Source organism: Osmerus eperlanus, chromosome 3 (genome assembly GCF_963692335.1).
Source record: "Osmerus eperlanus chromosome 3, fOsmEpe2.1, whole genome shotgun sequence".
Lineage (NCBI taxonomy): Eukaryota > Metazoa > Chordata > Actinopteri > Osmeriformes > Osmeridae > Osmerus > Osmerus eperlanus.
In genome coordinates, this window is record NC_085020.1 from 21,673,245 (window position 1) to 21,693,024 (window position 19,780).

General features: G+C 51.6%; 1 protein-coding gene across 9 annotated transcripts in view; it reads left to right on the top strand.

The window, feature by feature from the left end:
• The window catches only part of dync1i2a (dynein, cytoplasmic 1, intermediate chain 2a), a 26,173-nt gene continuing 6,393 nt past the window's right edge, over positions 1-19,780 (top strand). The window contains exons 1-14 of one of the 9 annotated variants that reach the window (XM_062457870.1): positions 1-151; positions 1,300-1,417; positions 1,702-1,813; positions 2,506-2,596; positions 3,050-3,124; positions 3,979-4,038; positions 4,461-4,576; positions 11,567-11,662; positions 12,557-12,719; positions 12,865-12,964; positions 13,839-13,964; positions 15,504-15,650; positions 17,550-17,663; positions 19,073-19,209. In XM_062457870.1, coding sequence (XP_062313854.1) covers positions 1,310-1,417; positions 1,702-1,813; positions 2,506-2,596; positions 3,050-3,124; positions 3,979-4,038; positions 4,461-4,576; positions 11,567-11,662; positions 12,557-12,719; positions 12,865-12,964; positions 13,839-13,964; positions 15,504-15,650; positions 17,550-17,663; positions 19,073-19,209 — 1,445 coding nt within the window. In that variant the 5' untranslated portion in view covers positions 1-151; positions 1,300-1,309. Of the gene's footprint in view, positions 152-346; positions 661-1,299; positions 1,418-1,701; positions 1,814-2,505; positions 2,597-3,049; positions 3,125-3,978; positions 4,039-4,460; positions 4,577-11,566; positions 11,663-12,556; positions 12,720-12,864; positions 12,965-13,838; positions 13,965-15,503; positions 15,651-17,549; positions 17,664-19,072; positions 19,210-19,780 lie in introns of those variants that run through there. The other 8 variants (XM_062457873.1, XM_062457872.1, XM_062457874.1 and 5 more) reach the window with 8 other exon arrangements.

Genomic DNA, 19,780 nt, shown 5'->3' on the forward strand with positions numbered 1-19,780 from the left:
ATGTTGTGATTAAAGAGTGCTCCCTACTGGCAGACAGAATACATCAAAGTTTAGGTCTCCTGAAATCAACACTGTCCTTGCTCGGCATCCGTAATTCCGCATTCGTGCGTTGTGTTTGGTTGCAGGAAAACTTGCTGTGGACACATTTAAGGTTTGTGAACTTAAGTGGCCCTAAATTGGTTAAGTATAACTGTTGTTGAATAAATAGCAAGCGCACTATGTTGCCAGTAAACAAATGTGTAGATTACATTTAGAGCTAATCTTTGTTGCAGGAGTCGAAGGCCAACCCCATTTGTACACCCACAACCGGCTAGTTAGCTAGCAAGCACTAGGTTAGTATTTTTGTATTCTTTGTTAGACTAGCAACTTCACTTGGTTTAGTGACAGTTTAACATAGACACGTAGCGTACATATGACAGATTCCGAATTACTTCAACGTTGCCAACAGGAATCTTGGGTATCAGGACGAAACCCATACCGTAATGTGTAGCAAATGGTTTTGTGAGCGAACCTTAGCTCTATCTCGCTAGCAGCTAGGTACTAGTATGCAGCGCTTGGGTGGGGCTACTTCGAAAGCGAAGTTAGCTGTCAGCATATCATTTCAGACAGCCAGTAAAGACGCTGATGCGGTGCTGCTAGCACATCCTTGTTCGGACGGAGGTGAGAACGCCTAGTTAACAAACAATTGTAGCTTATGAGCATCGGCATCAGTTGTCGGCTAGCATTAACGCAAGCCCACTTTATAAATCAAAACAAACTGTCTAATTCTAGTATAGGTTTCCTATCGTAAAGGTAATGTGGCTGGAAAGCACAATGTAATACACTTTTGGCTAGCCTACTGCAATTACTGTACGTGGGAGCTTTTTGGCCAACAATATTAAGTTAAACACCTGACAGTAGTTTAACAACCTGGTTAAATTAACGGTATTAGCTTAGCTAGCTAGCATACGGAACTTGAAGAAACAAACGCACCAAGCGTGTTTGTCCAACTTCAAAACTGCATTAACTCAGTTTCTTTGTATCACTCGGTCGGATGTGGAGAAGTTGCTGGGCATGTTGTTCTAGCTTCCCGGTGAGGCCTAATAAAGTCTGAAGTTCCTTGACAGAAGAGCGCTTTTCAGACCAGAACCCTGTTCATTGTAGAGAAATGTACTGTGTTGCTAGAGGTAGTTGTTTTAGATCCAGCATTGTGTCAACTAGTGGACTGTAAACCGTATGCAAGTGAATAACATGGCAGGAGTGTTCAATTGGAACAGGTTTGGTGTGAAATATCTATAGTTTTTTGTATGTGTCCCACAGTTTTGACATCATGTCGGACAAAAGTGAGCTAAAAGCAGAGCTTGAAAGGAAGAAACAGCGCCTGGCCCAGATCAGGGAGGAGAAGAAAAGGAAGGAAGAGGAACGCAAGAAGAAAGAGGCAGGTCCAGCCTGAACACTATTACAGAAAGAATCCCTTTCATTTATATAGCCCCTTTCTCACACACAAAGCACATGCTTTACAGATGAAAATAAATGAGAATTACAATGAAATGCAAATATAAAATACAGATATACATATATAAATGCCGGCCAGTCACCTTGCCTAGACATTCACACTGGCATGGCAACACACGGCATGCTAACGAGCATCACCTCGGAGCCTCGTAAGCTGCACCTGATCTGAGAGGCCTAAAGCATCCGTCACGTCCTCCTGTGTATCAGGTTGACCAGAAGAAGGATGCTGCCCCGCACCCGGACGACTCGGACCTGGAGAAGAAGAGGCGCGAGGCAGACGCCCTGCTCCAGAGCATGGGCCTCACCGACACACCTGCTGGTAAGAAACCCACACCTCAACTGCATGGTTGAGTTTAGCCTTACGGGACTAAACTGGCTGAGGGTGTTACCTTCTCTTGGGGGTTTTGGAGATATCGGCCGTAGAGATGTCTGCCTTCTGTTGGATATGATGGAGCTTGATTGGGCTTGTCTTGTGGTGCGCAAAGCCAGACATCTCTGTGGTCGATATATCCAAATCTTGGCGACTCACACCAGAATAATCTAGATGAATAAATAGCGTTACAGTTAATTGGGAAAGTATTTGTTTTGTGAGTAAACTGTCCCTTTTAAATCTTCAAACTACAATAGTCTAAAAATGTGGAAGAACAATTTCCCAAGCAACCACAAGGGGGCAGAAGTGGTCCATTGTAGAACCTAACGGTTGGGGTCGCCACAAAACGAGAGGAAAAGGGGAAGGTAATGTTGGGAGTCGTGCAGTCAAACATACTTATTTTAGCAAGTCATCCATTTGGTCTAGATACATTTTTATAGTTCAATCTTCAACAAGATTCTACTGCCAATGGCACAAACTAAAACCATTTTCTTTTTTTGTTTTCTCTCTTTTGGCCACTCAATATCTGCTCCATGTTTAGCTGTTTATCCTCACCTTGACTTTGCCGACTGCCCCTCTATATTTTGTTGCACCATTGTTAGTCGTCCTGTAACAGAAGATCCGTCTGTTTCTCCTTCCAGCCCCCCCCCCCACGTCACCAACCTCCAAATCTGTGGGCACGCCAAGCGAGGCAGGGAGCCAAGACTCGGGCGATGGCGCCGTGGGACCCAGGTAGCAACACCCCAGGATGTTTTAATGGGCCAAATGCTTTCCTTTCTCTCGGCTTACAGTCCCCATCCTCAAAGCATGCTGCTGCTGTAATTGTGGCAGCAGTGCACATATTTATTTTAAATGCACGGGTAGATTTGGGACTGAAGGCAGATGTTGATATAATTTTAGCCTTTGCGTCTCACAGGTCTTCACATGTAGATCATCGTCTAAAAACAATAGTTAGTGTGCTTTTTAAAAATCTTTGTCTTTTCAAGATTATGGGGAGGTGAATTTGAAAGGTAAAGGTGTATTTTAAATCATCATAGCATTGTTGTGTGCCCATGCTACAGTACAAGTTTTTTCCAGAGCGGGTCATGTATGCAAAACATGTTGCTCATTGTGACTGTCAAATTTGAGGTACAAATCAGTACACTAACCTATTTGTTTTCTGTTTGTTTGTCTCAATGGGGTCAGACCTCTGGAGAGCAACACTGGTCAACCTCTGTACAGTTCAGCGTTGCACACTAAGAACTTGCATTTACAAACCATGTACGTGAAAAAAAAAAAAAAAAAACGCTGAGATTTATATCGTCCCAGAAAAGGATGACTAGCTTATGCTGTGGGTGTGCATGTTTATTCAGTGTGTGTTCTGTTGAATTAGCACAGTCCTAAATGAACAATAAAACAGCAGGGGCCTGGGGAGCTTCTTAACCCCTAATTAGAGCCTCGTCCCTGGGCTGAAACTCTAGCTCCCCCAGTGTCCCATCAGGCCCAGGGAGTTCTTCCTCCAGCCCAGGGCCCTACGTGTTGAGTCATTTCCCTCACCAGCATGGCCATTTCCTACACACATGGAGGTCATGTTTTCTGCCTCAGGGCTCTCTCTCCCCATCTCCCCCCCCCCCTCTCCATTTCATCTGTTGCTCACTCTGTTGCCCTCCTCCCAGCCTCCCTCCCAGCCTCCCAGCCTCCCTCCCTCCCAGCCTTCATGCTCTGTTCAGATGGTGTGACACAGTTCCTGCTGCATCAGGCCTTCGGGCTCTTCAGTTAAACATGCCATCCCAGTCAGAGGGCCTCTGCTTTACATGAACATAAACTCCCCCTGATCCCCCAGGATAAAAAAGGATTTCATAAAACACTGAATGTTTAAATAAGCAATGAATCTTCCATGTTACATATGGCACGTACAAAAGAATCTGCACGTGTTTTTATTTTAGTTTCCTTCCAATATTTTCAATGGAATGATCCTTGGGATATGATATTGAATGAACCGAACAGAAGTTTCTTTTGGGGCCAGTGAGCATGTGTGTATAAGTTGTAACTGGTTTCATCTCCCTGTTTTGTGGCTGCTCTCTCTCTCTCTCTCTCTCTCACTAATGCTGCCTTGTTGCTGTGCCACTAACCAGGACTCTACACTGGGACTCTGACCCATCCACGCTCCTGCTTCACTCTGATTCTGAACTGGGGTACTGAAGGCTATCTTCTCCTTTCTAATCATTCTCTCTCTCTCTCTCAGTCGCTCTCTGTCTCTGTTTCTCTCTTTCTGTCTCTGTCTCTCTCTCACTTGCTCTCTCTGTGTGTTGCTGTTTCTCTCTCTCTTTCTCTTTTAACTCAAGCATTGATGCTCCTCTTGACTATCTCACCATTTTAATCCTGATTAAAAGCATGCTTTTTTCTGATTTAGTATTGTAAGCTAATGACCAACTACCCTTCTCATCCCCATGAATAATCGAAAGATTAATATTTAATGGCGGTGCTTGAGACGCCTGTAAAAAAAACCCCAAAACAACTGTGTACTTATATTGTGCCTAGGACTATCAGTGTTTGCTTCATCATGTGCCGTTCTCCTCGGCCCTGGAGAGTGTCTGAAGATGTCGTGTGTTCCTAGGCGCAGCGCGGCGAAGCTGGGCATGGCAAAGGTCACGCACGTGGACTTCCCTCCCCGGGAGATGGTGTCGTACACCAAGGAGACCCAGACCCCGGTCCTGACCCAGCAGAAAGAAGGTGGGGATGCTGAATACGTTGACATCCGTGTGACTCGGGCAAAGGCGAGAGCGGCGGCCGCGGCGTGCGTTTTTGCCCGTGCGTCGAGCCGGCGAGCCCGTGTGATCACGCCAGTGGGGTAGGAAGTACACAGAGAGGGAAGGAGAGGGCCTCGACCGGGCACGGAGATGAAAGCCAGGGGAAATTGCAGGGGCCCCGGGAAACATAAGAAGTCAAAGGAGAGATTAAATTCACACACGTAGGCTTGCCCCCTGAACCCCCCACCCCCCCTCCCACCCCATCAGGCCCATATACCCCCCCGCTCCAATTAACATGCAGTATGAGAGGGCCAGTAGGGAGCTGAGAGCCAGTAGATTGGGGGAGATATGAAGCTCTTTGTGTGCCCATCTAATGCATATGAAGCATGTCAATATGTAATTGCTACACAGTAGCTTTCATGTGGTTGTTTGTGCTTATCTTCAAAACCAGAATATATATTACGTTGACTGCTTTTTGGAGTTGCTCGTAGGAAGTTGTCGGTGTATATTGGAAGTTGTCAGTGTATATAGGAAGTTGTCGGTGTATATAGGAAGTTGTCTGTGTATATAGGAAGTTGTGGGTGTATATAGGAAGTTGTCGGTGTATATAGGAAGTTGTGGGTGTATATAGGAAGTTGTCGGTGTATATAGGAAGTTGTCGGTGTATATTGGGCTTGCAGTGTGTTAGCTGTCAGAGTTACGGCAGTAAACAAGACAAGCTCTAAACCAGTTGAGTTGGCCCTAGTCTTGAGGTAACAAATCCAAAATTAAAGATTCCCCTAAAGAGGACATGACCAGTTAATGTAAACAATATGAAACTGGCACAATAAACTTTATCACTGTTATCACATAGGTCCTTGCCCATTTATTCTAGGTATTATGTTTGGTTTGGGGGCTCAGAGAAGTGTTGTTGTCCATGAAATGGTATGTTGTGTATCTTCATAGAAGTGGACAAAACTTGTCTCGATGCTTTGAGCACTGGTCTTGGTGCTTTAAAAAAAACAAGTCTTCCTTCACACTTTGTTGACATTGTGCAGTTGTCAGATTCATCCAGGATGGGAGCCAGCCAGGTGACAGAGCTTTGTCACCGAGGACAAACGCTATGATTCCTCTGGAAGGCCGTGAGCGCAGGCAGTGAGGGATGAAAAGCTGGCCTCTCAGTCGCGTGGCGGCCCGTGGGCTCTGCAGGCAGGCCATTGTGAGACTGTGTTAAACAAGGATGGTTTCTGCCGGCTGTTCAACACTAGACCCCCATCACTCCCTGCAACTATGCAATCATTTCATCAACTCTCTCTCCCTCTCCTGTCTTCTCCGCTCAGCGAACAGGCACATAACAAAACACACTCAGTGACATTGTACGTTGTTTAGTTTTTTTCTCTCTCGCGCCATCACGCCTGGCACTCGGCGAGGCGCCGTCCCCTTGGCGACTCGCACCCCTCCTGCGCATATTTGATGTTGGGGGGAGGCGACGGGCTGGCGCTCTGATTGAGCGATTCATCATGTTGTCAAGAGGAGGCGACCGCGCGGCACTCTCAAGGTCAGCGGGCGGCGACGGGAGCCGCGGCGACAGTGCTCCCTGCTTGCCCGGGGGGGCGGGGGGGGGGGGAGCGGGAGTTGCCGCCGTGCCCGCGCCCACCAGAGAACGGAATTAAAGGTGTATTACTAATCCTTCCGTTCTGGATACGGATCGGCGTGTGTTCTCCCGTTCTGGATACGGATCAGCGTGTGTTCTCCCGTTCTGGATACGGATCAGCGTGTGTTCTCCCGTTCTGGATACGGATCAGCGTGTGTTCTCCCCTTCTGGATACGGATCAGCGTGTGTTCTCCAGTTCTGGATACGGAGAGGCGTGTGTTCTCCCGTTCTGGATAGGGAGAGGCGTGTGTTCTCCCGTTCTGGATAGGGAGAGGCGTGTGTTCTCCCGTTCTGGATAGGGAGAGGCGTGTGTTCTCCCGTTCTGGATACGGAGAGGCGTGTGTTCTCCCGTTCTGGATACGGAGAGGCGTGTGTTCTCCCGTTCCTGGAGGCGGTGAACTCTCCTAACAGTCTGTAAAGGGGAATGGTTGAATTGGAAGCTATGAGTCAAGTGACAGTGTAGCGGTAGTCAATTACCAACCAGATGGTTCCAGTTGCGACTCCAACGGTATACTTATTTGCCTGGTATCGCCAGATCAGTTCGCAAAGGCTTATTAGTCTGGAACCTCTCTGTTCATTTTTGGATTTACAAGGGGCAGGATAAACAAGCGCAGACCAAAATGCCTCTGGATGATATTGGACAGAAAACCAATCAGAGAGACAAAACGTCATCTTGGTTGTTTCGTTTTTTGTTTTTTTATGCCTAGACTGCACTCCTCTGGACAGTCATTTTATTAAACCCGCCCCCTTTCAGATAAACGGTTGTGATTGGCCCGACACTTTCCATGCCGGAGGGAAATCTGTGTGAATGGGAGGATGGACACACCTGACAGATAAACTTAACCATGAGCTTGCAGATTGGTCTGGTTCACAGACTACATACTTACAGAACTTTAAACTAATGCTGAGTTTTCTGGTTTGCAAGCCATTGAAGGATTAGCTGTGATTTAGGCCAATAGTGTGCAGGAAATGTCTGTGGCTGGTGACTCCAGAACAGGAACATGTTCAGACAGCAGGGACCGACTTAACGCAGCGTCAGTAAGTGCTGCTTAACAAGAGCTTGTAATTATGGTGAAAGATACCGGGACTCATCGTGTCTGGAGCTCTTTAAAATAAAATATATAAAAAAGGCTCCAGGACTACAAGTGTAGGGAGCATTTGAGCAAATTTGAAATTTAATTAAATTTGATTGTTTTAATCACAGAGAATTCAGAGGAAGGTCAAAACTTTTAATCAGTAAAGGGCCTCAACAGCCTCTTGTTAAAAGTGCCTCTCTTCCAGCATAGTCACCTTTTATACTCTCGCACTTGACGATTAGAGGTTCTGTCTATTGTTAGATTTAGTCTCCTGCCACAGACTTGGTTTCTGCAGGAACAGAGTGGCCCTGCACCATTGGTCTCACCTGTTTTCATCAGCGGATTTTTGTTTTGTGTTGGTAGGAGCTTGAGAAGAAGGTTGTGACCACCTGTGTAAGTAGAATAGCCTCCTCTTTAGTGCTCCTGTGTTCTGTAAGGACAGAGGGGGTCAGCAGTGTTTAAACTGGTGGTGACGGTGTCAGCGCTCTCTGAAGCGTGCCATGTCACAGCTGACTGTGTCTTGGATCAACCTGCTTGTCAGAGGACTTGAGTGCCGCGCCCCCCAGTGTGAGCGCGGCAGGTCCACTCAGAGAGACACGGAGCGCACCATAATCACGCTCCAACATCACGATCCAACATCACGGTCCAACATCACCACTCCAACATCACGCTCCAACATCACGCTCCAACATCACGCTCCAACATCACCGCACCATAATCACACTCCAACATCACCGCTCCAACATCACGCTCCAACATCACGCTCCAACATCACCGCTCCAACATCACCGCTCCAACATCACCGCTCCAACATCACGCTCCAACATCACCGCACCATAATCACACTGCAACATCACCGCTCCAACATCACCGCTCCAACATCACGCTCCAACATCACCACTCCAACATCACGCTCCAACATCACTGCTCCAACATCACGCTCCAACATCACGCTCCAACATCACGCTCCAACATCACTGCTCCAACATCACCGCTCCAACATCACGCTCCAACATCACCGCTCCAACATCACGCTCCAACATCACCACTCCAACATCACCGCACCATAATCACACTGCAACATCACGCTCCAACATCACGCTCCAACATCACCGCTCCAACATCACGCTCCAACATCACGCTCCAACATCACCGCTCCAACATCACCGCTCCAACATCACCACTCCAACATCACGCTCCAACATCACCGCTCCAACATCACGCTCCAACATCACCGCTCCAACATCACGCTCCAACATCACCGCTCCAACATCACGCTCCAACATCACGCTCCAACATCACCGCTCCAACATCACCGCTCCAACATCACCGCTCCAACATCACGCTCCAACATCACCGCTCCAACATCACGCTCCAACATCACGCTCCAACATCACCGCTCCAACATCACCACTCCAACATCACGCTCCAACATCACCGCTCCAACATCACGCTCCAACATCACCGCTCCAACATCACCGCTCCAACATCACGCTCCAACATCACCGCTCCAACATCACGCTCCAACATCACCGCACCATAATCACACTGCAACATCACCGCTCCAACATCACCGCTCCAACATCACGCTCCAACATCACCACTCCAACATCACGCTCCAACATCACTGCTCCAACATCACGCTCCAACATCACGCTCCAACATCACGCTCCAACATCACTGCTCCAACATCACCGCTCCAACATCACGCTCCAACATCACCACTCCAACATCACGCTCCAACATCACTGCTCCAACATCACGCTCCAACATCACGCTCCAACATCACCGCTCCAACATCACCGCTCCAACATCACCGCTCCAACATCACGCTCCAACATCACCGCTCCAACATCACGCTCCAACATCACCGCTCCAACATCACCGCTCCAACATCACCGCTCCAACATCACGCTCCAACATCACCACTCCAACATCACGCTCCAACATCACCGCTCCAACATCACCGCTCCAACATCACCGCTCCAACATCACTCTCCAACATCACCGCTCCAACATCACGCTCCAACATCACCGCTCCAACATCACCGCTCCAACATCACGCTCCAACATCACCGCTCCAACATCACCGCTCCAACATCACGCTCCAACATCACCGCTCCAACATCACCGCACCATAATCACACTGCAACATCACCGCTCCAACATCATGCCCGGAGGAAATATGTTTTAAACCAATGCCAGTTTGTTGTTAGAATTTGATTGAAATCTAGATATATATATAACTTTTTTTGTTGTTGCAGTTTTGATCCATCTCACTATTTAGATAGTCATACGTTAGAAAGGTTCGAGCATTTCCAACATGGGGAATCCAAACATGGAGCTCAGTAGTTTAGTCAAAGGTTTGTTTGTGTGTTAGTTTGGGTAAATCGGTGGTGGCTGCGGTCCGTTCCGGAGCCAGAGAGATGAGCACACCTGCAGCAGGGAGTAAAGGTCATTAGTTTTGTACTCGAACAACACTGGACCCATGTAGTGTTTGCATTAATATATTGTCCATTGACAAAGACCTGTGATTATCCCCCCCCCCCCCCCCCCCCACTGGGCTTCCACTCCCCACAAAAGCATTTATTTCTTAAGTGGTACAAAAGCCATAATTGGACCTGCTTTGAGGGGAGGTGTCAGTGTGCAGGACATCGCTGATCTGGGTGAATTCTGTTAAATGTTTCTCTCTCTCTGCATGGTGCCCCCCCCCTCCCTCCCTCCCCACCCCCCTCCCCTACAACACCCCCACCCCCCAGTAGGGTCACAAGGATCACTAGCTTTTCTCCAAATGGCCATTTTGTCTGGCAGGTGCATTATACCCTTTATTTTCAGATTGTCTCTCTGCTCGTAATGCCTGGCAGGTTGATTGCTCTGGCTGCCTCGCCGGGGAAAGGGCTGACGAGCCTGGCCGAGCCCAGCTGAAAGACAGTGATTACTGTTTTCCTTTAAGCCTGATTGAGGCCCTTGAAAGGAAAGATTTTAACCTTCTCCTTTTGGTTCCAGACTACGGCCGTGTATTGAAATGGGTTGTGTCATCAGCCCAGTTCTGTAAACTCATCAGAACAGCAGATCTTCATCCTCTCCCTCCCCCCCGCCATCAGAGAAAGGAAAAGAATCACTTTATATAGACAAAGTGACAGATGACATTATCATTTAGATTATATCAGTGGAGAGGAAATGGCGGTTAGGGCGCGCAAAGCAGTCACCATAGATTCGTTTTACATAGAATGGACCCTACATAGACCCAGAGAAATATTTTCTCCTACGCCTGAATCAATTTCTTCTGATTTATGTATACATGAAAGGAGCAGCCTATGTATGGAAAGCAGGTTTGGGATGTTTGTCTGAGAAAGCGCTCTTGTCTATGAGCCAGTGTGTGGTTTGCCAGCTGGTCCACCCTACAAGCTGTATTTTGTTGTACATTCTCCGGGGTTGAATAGCGCCTCGTAAGACCCCCTGCCGAGACGGTAATTGCGCAGGCTTGCTGTTCAGGCAGAGGCTTGTCTCGGGTCGACCAGGCAGAAAACCTCTGTGCCATCCTCATGCCACCTTTTCAGGAGGAGAAGACAATCCCAGCAGCGCCATCTGCTTCGGAGCTGCTCAGTCAGCTGGCTGGACCGGGGGGCCGGACAGCTGCTCCTCGTCCTCTGGCCCGCTGGCCCCGTCCTGCTGGGGGAGGGGCTACTGGGTTAGTGGGACAGGGAGATGGCTACACTGACAACCACACTCCCTGTTGAATGGCTGGGACTCATTACCGGGGCTGGGGTACGGGGGGGAGGGAGGGAGGGTGGGGGGATGGGACTAGGTCGGCGAGGGGACCCCAACGCGACAAGACGCCCGCTGTGTCCCACCCCCCTATATACACACCCCCACACACAAACGACAACCTCCAGCTCCTTAGAAGCTCAGGTCTTTTCAGAAAGGTGACATTGTGTTGGCAAACCAAACAAACGCCTGGCGAAACTGTCCCATTCCCTTACCCAGAGCAGCCTGCTGAGGATGCAGTGTGCTGACTGAAAGACAAAATCAGGACTTTGTAGCCGTTCTAAAGGCCAGGATCACTGTGCAGCTGAGGGGCTGTGTTGGCCATTGTGGCCAATTGATATGGAAATATTGATTTAAGAACACCTCAACAAAGTGACCATTTAAATGGTCCCAGTTGAATATTGCCGTGTTTTTGTCATAAACCGATACATGAATTAGACTTGTCGTCACTCCTGCTTTGCCAGGTTGACTTCACAATGTGTCTCTTGTCATCCAGCAGAGGAAGAGGAGGAGGAGGAGGAGGAGATCCCCCCCCCGCAGCCCGCGCTGGAGACGCAGAGCGAGCCCCCGGTGCAGGAGGAGGAGGAGGAGGGTACGCTGCTAGCCTCACCACGCACCACTGCTCCCTCAGGTTCAGAAGGAACCTGCTCAGCTGCCACATGTCCTGGGTGCCTACACGCTGCTAGCCTAGCGCAGACGTAGCCTACAGGGTATTTAGTGGACAAGTGATTTCTGAGTCGACCTGTCTTTCTCCCCGTCTGTGTGTCTGTCTGTTTCCTTGTCTGTCTCTCTGTGTGTCTGTGTGTGTGTGTGTGTGTCTGTGTGTGTGTGTGGGTCTCTGTGTCTCTCTCTGTGTGTGTCTGTGTCTCTGAGTGTGTGTGCGTTTCTGTGTCTCTGTGTGTCTCTGTGTGTCTCTGTGTGTCTCTGTGTCTGTGTCTCTCTGTGTGTGTGTCTCTCTGTGTGTGTGTGTGTCTGTGTGTCTCTCTGTCTGTGTGTGTCTCTGTGTCTCTCTCTGTGTCCTGTCTCTGTGTCTCTCTCTGTGTGTGTCTGTGTCTCTCTGTGTGTGTGTGTGCGTTTCTGTGTCTCTCTGTGTCTCTGTGTGTCTCTGTGTCTGTGTCTCTCTGTGTGTGTGTGTCTCTCTCTGTCTGTGTGTCTCTCTCTCTGTGTCCTGTCTCTGTGTCTCTCTGTGTGTGTCTCTGTCTCTGTGTGTCTCTCTGTGTGTGTCTGTCTCTGTGTGTCTCTGTGTCTCTCTGTGTGTGTCTCTGTCTCTGTGTCTCTCTGTGTGTGTCTCTGTCTCTGTGTCTCTCTGTGTGTCTCTGTCTCTGTGTCTCTCTGTGTCTCTGTGTGTGTCTCTCTCTGTGTGTGTCTCTGTGTCTCTCTCTGTGTGTCTCTGTGTCTCTCTGTGTGTGTGTGTGTCTCTGTGTCTCTCTGTGTCTGTCTCTGTGTCTCTGTCTCTCTGTCTCTCTGTGTGTGTGTGTGCGTCCAGCTCCCCCACACGAGCTGACTGAGGAGGAGAAGCTCCAGATTCTGCACTCTGAGGAGTTCCTGACCTTCTTCGACCACAGCACGCGCATCGTGGAGCGGGCCCTGTCCGAGCACGTGGACATGTTCTTCGACTACAGCGGCCGCGACCTGGAGGAGAAGGAGGGGTAAAGGCCCGTCACCACACACGAGAAGCCAGACGAGCAATATGTCTTTACACACAAGGCTTAGTGGTACGCCAGGTGTGAAGATGGCTTCAATACAGGTTAGATTAACCCTGAAATGATTGTGCGTTTTTCTTTTCGTGTCCAGGGAGATCCAAGCAGGAGCCAAGCTGTCTCTGAACAGGCAGTTCATGGACGAGCGCTGGTCCAAGCACCGCGTGGTCACCTGTCTGGACTGGTCTCCTCAGGTACCCCCCTGCTTCCCCCTGACCCAGAGAGACCGCCTCTGATCCTGGATCCAGCCCGCCTGCCACCTCCCTCTGTTACCGCCGTTGTGTCGGGAGTTTAACCACACTGTGTATTTAGCCGAGATGCTAATGCGTTTAAACGAGTTGCCATGCCAACGGCCTAATTCTTTATGATTAACCGGCGTGTATTTGACATATTTACGTACGGCCACAGGCCCCCAGAGGAACGGGGAACTTATGTCACGCCTAAATCGTCACTTAGTTAGCGGCCATAATGACTTGTTTCCCTGGACTTCTCCCTTGGTGTTATTCCTAGTTTTTCAATGGCTTCTGACACTGATTGAACACCAGCTCATTGTCCCTAACAGGGCTCGCTAACAGCGATATCCATTCCCGTTTGATCCCCAAACTGGTGTATTCACAAACTGTAAAGCTCAGTTTTAACAATATGAGAAGCAGCAGAGGTTAATGGTTTGTTTACATCTGGGGAGTGTTGGCGAGCAGGCCTGCCCTCCTCAGCAGCTTCTGACAGCGTCTTTTAGTAGCGACCCGGGGCTTGAGTTTCCAAGCTCTCCAGCGACGTGCAGCGGTCAGCTTTACTGCAGGGCTTCCTCAGCTCCCTCAGAAGTCTCGTCCTTAAACATTAATGCTGAGTTCTTGGATCGGATACAAACTTTATTTACCAGACTGCTGTTGGCAAAAAAAAAAAAAAAAGAAGTTTCCCGGCCATAAATCTTGTTGAAGGAGGGGCGGTGACACACTCTGCCAGGCATGCATCAGTAGAGGCTGAGTCAGGCTTGTTCCCATGGAGCCTGGCCCGGGGGCCTGTCTGCTTCCTCCTGACATTCATTTGGGCCGATGTGTCTGTCACCAGTATCCTGAGCTGCTGGTGGCCTCGTACAACAACAACGAGGAGGTTCCTCACGAGCCGGACGGCGTGGCACTGGTGTGGAACATGAAATACAAGAAGAACACGCCCGAGTACATCTTCCACTGCCAGGTACCGTGCCCCTCGGCCGGAGAGCCCCTCCTGCACGCTCTCCTCCACCTCCCTCTCTCTCTCACCCCTCCTCCCTCTCCTTCCTCTTCCCCTCCTCCTCTCCTCCCTCCTCTCCCTCTCCTCCCTCCTCTCCTTCCTCCTCCCTCCTCTCCCTCTCCTCCCCTCCTCCCTCCTCCTCCTGGGTGGTTCTCTTCATGACGAGTGTGGCACGCTGCCAAGCACTGTCCTCATTTTCCTCCATCACCTCCTCACCCCCTCCCCTCCATATCACCCCCCCTCCCCCATAGCCCCCTCAGCCCCCTCCCTCTGGTCGATGCACATTGTGATTTCAGCAGGCTGGCATCCACCTCAACCACATCTATCCACAAACATGTGTTATTGAGGCGCCGTGGATAAGCCTGGGCCCAGGAACAGACTAGGATCCAGGACCCAGGACTAGACTAGGATCCAGGACTCAGGACTAGACTAGGACCCAGGGCCCAGGACTAGACTAGGACCCAGGGCCCAGGACTAGACTAGGACCCAGGGCCCAGGACTAGATTAGGACCCAGGACCCAGGACTAGACTAGGGCCCAGGACTAGACTAGCACCCAGGGCCTAGGACTAGAGTAGGACCAGGCCCTCTCTAGGACCCAGCGGGCAGGGCTGTCCAGGAGCTGGAGTCCTGATCTGGTACCAAACAAGGGCTCTGTGTGGAGCTCTACTTGCAGGAAGCTCCCAGGCTGCTCTGCTTTATTCTACTGAGTGCCCCCAGGATCTCTGCCCACGACAGGCTGAGTAGAACCACATGTGGTGGCCACGGCCTCCACAGAGGCAGGCCCCGGCCTCCACAGAGGCAGGCCCTGGCTCAGAATCAGATGAATCAAACCCAGCACAAGTGTGAACTCATTTCTCCTCCATGGATCTAAGTGGGCGGGAAATAAGCTTTTCCTCAACAAACTGTCACTTTTTGGAGGGGAAAAAAAAATCCCTTGGCTCGATGAATGTGAACATATGATTCGATATTCGATTCGACAGCGAGATGGATACGGCTGCAGAAAAGCAAACAAGCCACCTAGAGGCGAAGGACAGGCGGCGACATGAGAGAGAGACATAATAAACTCACATGAACAGCGTCAACATAATCCACACATGATATATCCTGGTGAGAGCAGCTTCTAGGGCCGCGCTTGGTGTCGTGGCGAGGTGTGAGTCATGGAAAACACAAGATTGTTCAAACTGAAAATGAAAATAAGCAGCGGGCTAGCGCACCGCAGCCCTGCCCCGAGCGGCAAGGCTTGTATATTATTTCTAGCGAGTTTGAAATTGGGGCCGTTTTCAGAGCGTGTTGTTGATTGGAGGTGACAGAGACGCACGTCGGAGGAGGTCCGGCGCTTGACTGTCTGCGCTCGTCCATATCCGCTCAAACAACGTGGTGCCCCCTCCCTCATCCTTTTGCTGCCCCCCCCCCCCCTCTCACACACACACACGCGCTTATCTCTTCTATTTGTGTTATTTCTCTGCCACACACCAATCTCCCTCCTTCTCTCTCCATGGCAGTCTGCAGTGATGTCGGCTACCTTCGCCAAGTTCCACCCCAACATGGTGGTGGGGGGCACCTACTCTGGGCAGATCGTGTTATGGGACAACCGGAGCAACAAGAGGACCCCCGTCCAGAGGACCCCCCTGTCAGCAGCGGCACACACGGTAGCAACCCGCCCCCCCCGCCCAGCACAGCGCAACACCCTCGTCACCTACCTGAGAATGAACAGCTCTCAATGTCCTCATTAATGCGTATTTAAGCAAGCGTAGTACAGAGAAATGAGCTTGTCATCTGTCTTCTCCCTCTCTCCCTCCCTCTCCCTCTCTCTCTATCTCTCACTCTCCCCCACCCTCCCTCACTCTCTCCCCCCTCCCTCCCTCCCTCTCTCTCTCCCCCACCCTCCCTCACTCTCTCCCCCCTCCCTCCCTCCCTCTCTCTCTCCCCCACCCTCCCTCTCTCCCTCTCTCCCTCTCTCTCTATCTCTCACTCTCCCCCACCCTCCCTCACTCTCTCCCCTTTCCCTCCCTCCCTCTCTCTCTCCCCCACCCTCCCTCTCTCCCTCTCTCTCTATCTCTCACTCTCCCCCACCCTCCCTCACTCTCTCCCCCCTCCCTCCCTCCCTCTCTCTCTCCCCCACCCTCCCTCTCTCTCCCTCCCTCTCTCCCCCACTCTCTCTGTCTCTCTCTTCCCCACCCTCCCTCTCTCTCTCTCCCTCCCTCTCTCTCCCCCACCCTCCCTCTCTCTCTCCCTCCCTCTCTCTCCCCCACCCTCCCTCTCTCTCCCCCCCTCTCTCTCTCTCCCTCTCTCTCTCTCTCTCTCTCTCTCTCTCTCTCCCCCCCTCTCTCTCCCTCCCGCACTCTCTCCCCCCTCTCTCCCTCCCTCTCTCTCCCCCACCCTCCCTCTCTCCCTCTCTCCCTCTCTCCCACCCTCCCTCACTCTCTCCCCCCTCCCTCCCTCTCTCTCTCCCCCACCCTCCCTCTCCTTCTCTCTCTATCTCTCACTCTCCCCCACCCTCCCTCACTCTCTCCCCCTCCCTCCCTCCCTCTCTCTCTCCCCCACCCACCCTCCCTCTCTCTCTCTCCCTCCCTCCCTCTCTCCCCCACTCTCTCTGTCTCCCCGTCTCTCTCTTCCCCACCCTCCCTCTCTCCCTCTCTCCCTCCCTCTCTCTCCCCCACCCTCCCTCTCTCCCTCTCTCTCTCTCTCTCTCTCTCTCTCTCTCTCTCTCTCTCTCTCTCTCTCTCTCTCTCTCTCTCTCTCTCTCTCTCTCCCCCTCCCTCACTCTCTCTCCCCCTCCCTCTCTCTCTCACTCTCCCCCACCCTCCCTCACTCTCTCCCCCCTCCCTCCCTCCCTCTCTCTCTCCCCCACCCTCCCTCTCTCCCCCCTCCCTCCCTCTCTCTCTCCCCCACCCTCTCTCTCCCTCCCTCTCTCCCACACTCTCTCTGTCTCTCTCTTCCCCACCCTCCCTCTCTCTCTCTCCCTCCCTCTCTCTCCCCCACCCACCCTCCCCTCTCTCTCTCCCTCCCTCTCTCTCCCCTCCTCTCTCTCTCTCTCTCTCCCCCCTCTCTCCCTCCCTCTCTCTCCCCCCACCCTCCCTCTCTCCCTCTCTCCCTCTCTCCCACCCTCCCTCACTCTCTCCCCCCTCCCTCCCTCTCTCTCTCCCCCACCCTCCCTCTCCTTCTCTCTCTATCTCTCACTCTCCCCCACCCTCCCTCACTCTCTCCCCCTCCCTCCCTCTCTCTCTCCCCCACCCACCCACCCTCCCTCTCTCTCTCTCTCTCTCTCTCTCCCTCCCTCCCTCCCTCCCTCTCTCCCCCACTCTCTCTGTCTCCCCGTCTCTCTCTTCCCCACCCTCCCTCTCTCTCTCTCCCTCCCTCTCTCTCCCCCACCCTCCCTCTCTCCCTCCCTCTCTCTCCCCCACCCTCCCTCTCTCTCTCTCTCTCTCTCTCTCTCTCTCTCACTCTCTCACTCTCTCACTCTCTCACTCTCTCACTCTCTCACTCTCTCACTCTCTCACTCTCTCACTCTCTCACTCTCTCACTCACTCACTCACTCACTCTCCCAGCACCCAGTGTACTGTGTGAACGTGGTGGGCACCCAGAACGCCCACAACCTGATCAGCATCTCCACTGATGGGAAGATGTGTTCCTGGAGCCTGGACATGCTCTCTCAGCCCCAGGTACTGCTGCTGCTATGGTGCTGCTATGGTGCTGGAGCTTCTGGTTCTGTAGTGACTGGTTCTGTAGTGACTGGTTCTGTAGTGACTGGTTCTGTAGCGACTGGTACTGTTCTGGTTCTGTAGCGACTGGTACTGTTCTGGTTCTGTAGCGACTGGTACTGTAGCTTCTGGTTCTGTAGTGACTGGTTCTGTAGTGACTGGTTCTGTAGCGACTGGTACTGTTCTGGTACTGTAGCTTCTGGTTCTGTAGCGACTGGTACTGTAGCGACTGGTTCTGTGGCGACTGGTTCTGTAGCGACTGGTTCTGTAGTGACTGGTTCTGTAGTGACTCGTTCTGTAGCGACTGGTACTGTAGCGACTGGTACTGTTCTGGTTCTGTAGCGACTGGTACTGTAGCTTCTGGTTCTGTAGTGACTGGTTCTGTAGTGACTGGTACTGTAGTGACTGGTTCTGTAGCGACTGGTACTGTTCTGGTACTGTAGCTTCTGGTACTGTAGCGACTGGTACTGTAGCGACTGGTTCTGTGGCGACTGGTTCTGTAGCGACTGGTTCTGTAGCGGCTGGTACTGTAGCGACTGGTTCTGTTGCGGCTGGTACTGTTGTGACTGGTTCTGTAGCGACTGGTACTGTATGAATCTAATGAGAACTGATGATCCCATCATGACTAGTGAAGTTTGCTTGGGTAAGAACAGAATAGTTTAAACTGCACTTTACCGGGAGAGGACAGCCGAACGTTGTGTCGTCTGTTTACGTTGAGCTGCCCATTCATAACAAACGTCAAACATTTGGACTTGACCAGACCTGACCATTCAGCAGTGCTGTTTAGCTTTTCCTACGCTCCAACCTTTATTTTCTCATGTAACTCATTCCTCAAAGTCAAGGAAATGAGTGCTGCCGGCCATGCCGTTCCAGAAGCCCTGCCAAAACCCCCGTGTCAAATGTTAATCATTTTATAAAGTGCTAGCTGAATTTAGATCGTGCATCAATACCTGTCAAGTGAATTTCCAGGCTGTGGCTGTCGCACCGGAGTGTGTGTTTGCCTGAGTGTTTGTGCTGGCCTCTACAGGACAGCCTGGAGTGTGTGTTTGCCTGAGTGTTTGTGCTGGCCTCTACAGGACAGCCTGGAGTGTGTGTTTGCCTGAGTGTTTGTGCTGGCCTCTACAGGACAGCCTGGAGTGTGTGTTTGCCTGAGTGTTTGTGCTGGCCTCTACAGGACAGCCTGGAGTGTGTGTTTGCCTGAGTGTTTGTGCTGGCCTCTACAGGACAGCCTGGAGTGTGTGTTTGCCTGAGTGTTTGTGCTGGCCTCTACAGGACAGCCTGGAGTGTGTGTTTGCCTGAGTGTTTGTGCTGGCCTCTACAGGACAGCCTGGAGTGTGTGTTTGCCTGAGTGTTTGTGCTGGCCTCTACAGGACAGCCTGGAGCTAGCGCTGTTCAAGCAGTCCAAGGCGGTGGCGGTCACCTCCATGTCCTTCCCCCTGGGAGACGTCAACAACTTTGTGGTGGGCAGCGAGGACGGATCGGTCTACATGGCATGTCGTCATGGAAGGTACGACCACAAGAACCCCCTCTCCCTCAACCCCCCTCCCCCCACCCGGGTCCACTCTGTCCCTAAAGACCACATCCAGGAAAACTCAGGAGGATTATTGGCCCAAAGCTGAGCAGTGTGTCAAACACGTCTATCCATCCCTCTCTCCCTCCATCCATCCCTCTCTCCTCCTTCCCTCTCTCTCTCCATCCATCCATCCCTCTCTCTCCATCCATCCATCCCTCTCTCCATCCATCCCTCTCTCCCTCCATCCCTCTCTCCTCCATCCCTCTCTCTCTCTCCCTCCATCCATCCCTCTCTCCCTCCATCCATCCCTCTCTCCCTCCCTCCATCCCTCTCTCCCTCCCTCCATCCCTCTCTCCCTCCCTCCATCCCTCCCTCTCTCCCTCCATCCATCCCTCTCTCCTCCATCCATCCCTCTCTCCTCCATCCATCCCTCTCTCCCTCCATCCCTCTCTCCCTCCATCCCTCTCTCCCTCCATCCCTCTCTCCCTCCATCCCTCTCTCCCTCCCTCCATCCATCCCTCTCTCTCTCCCTCCATCCATCCCTCTCTCCTCCATCCATCCCTCT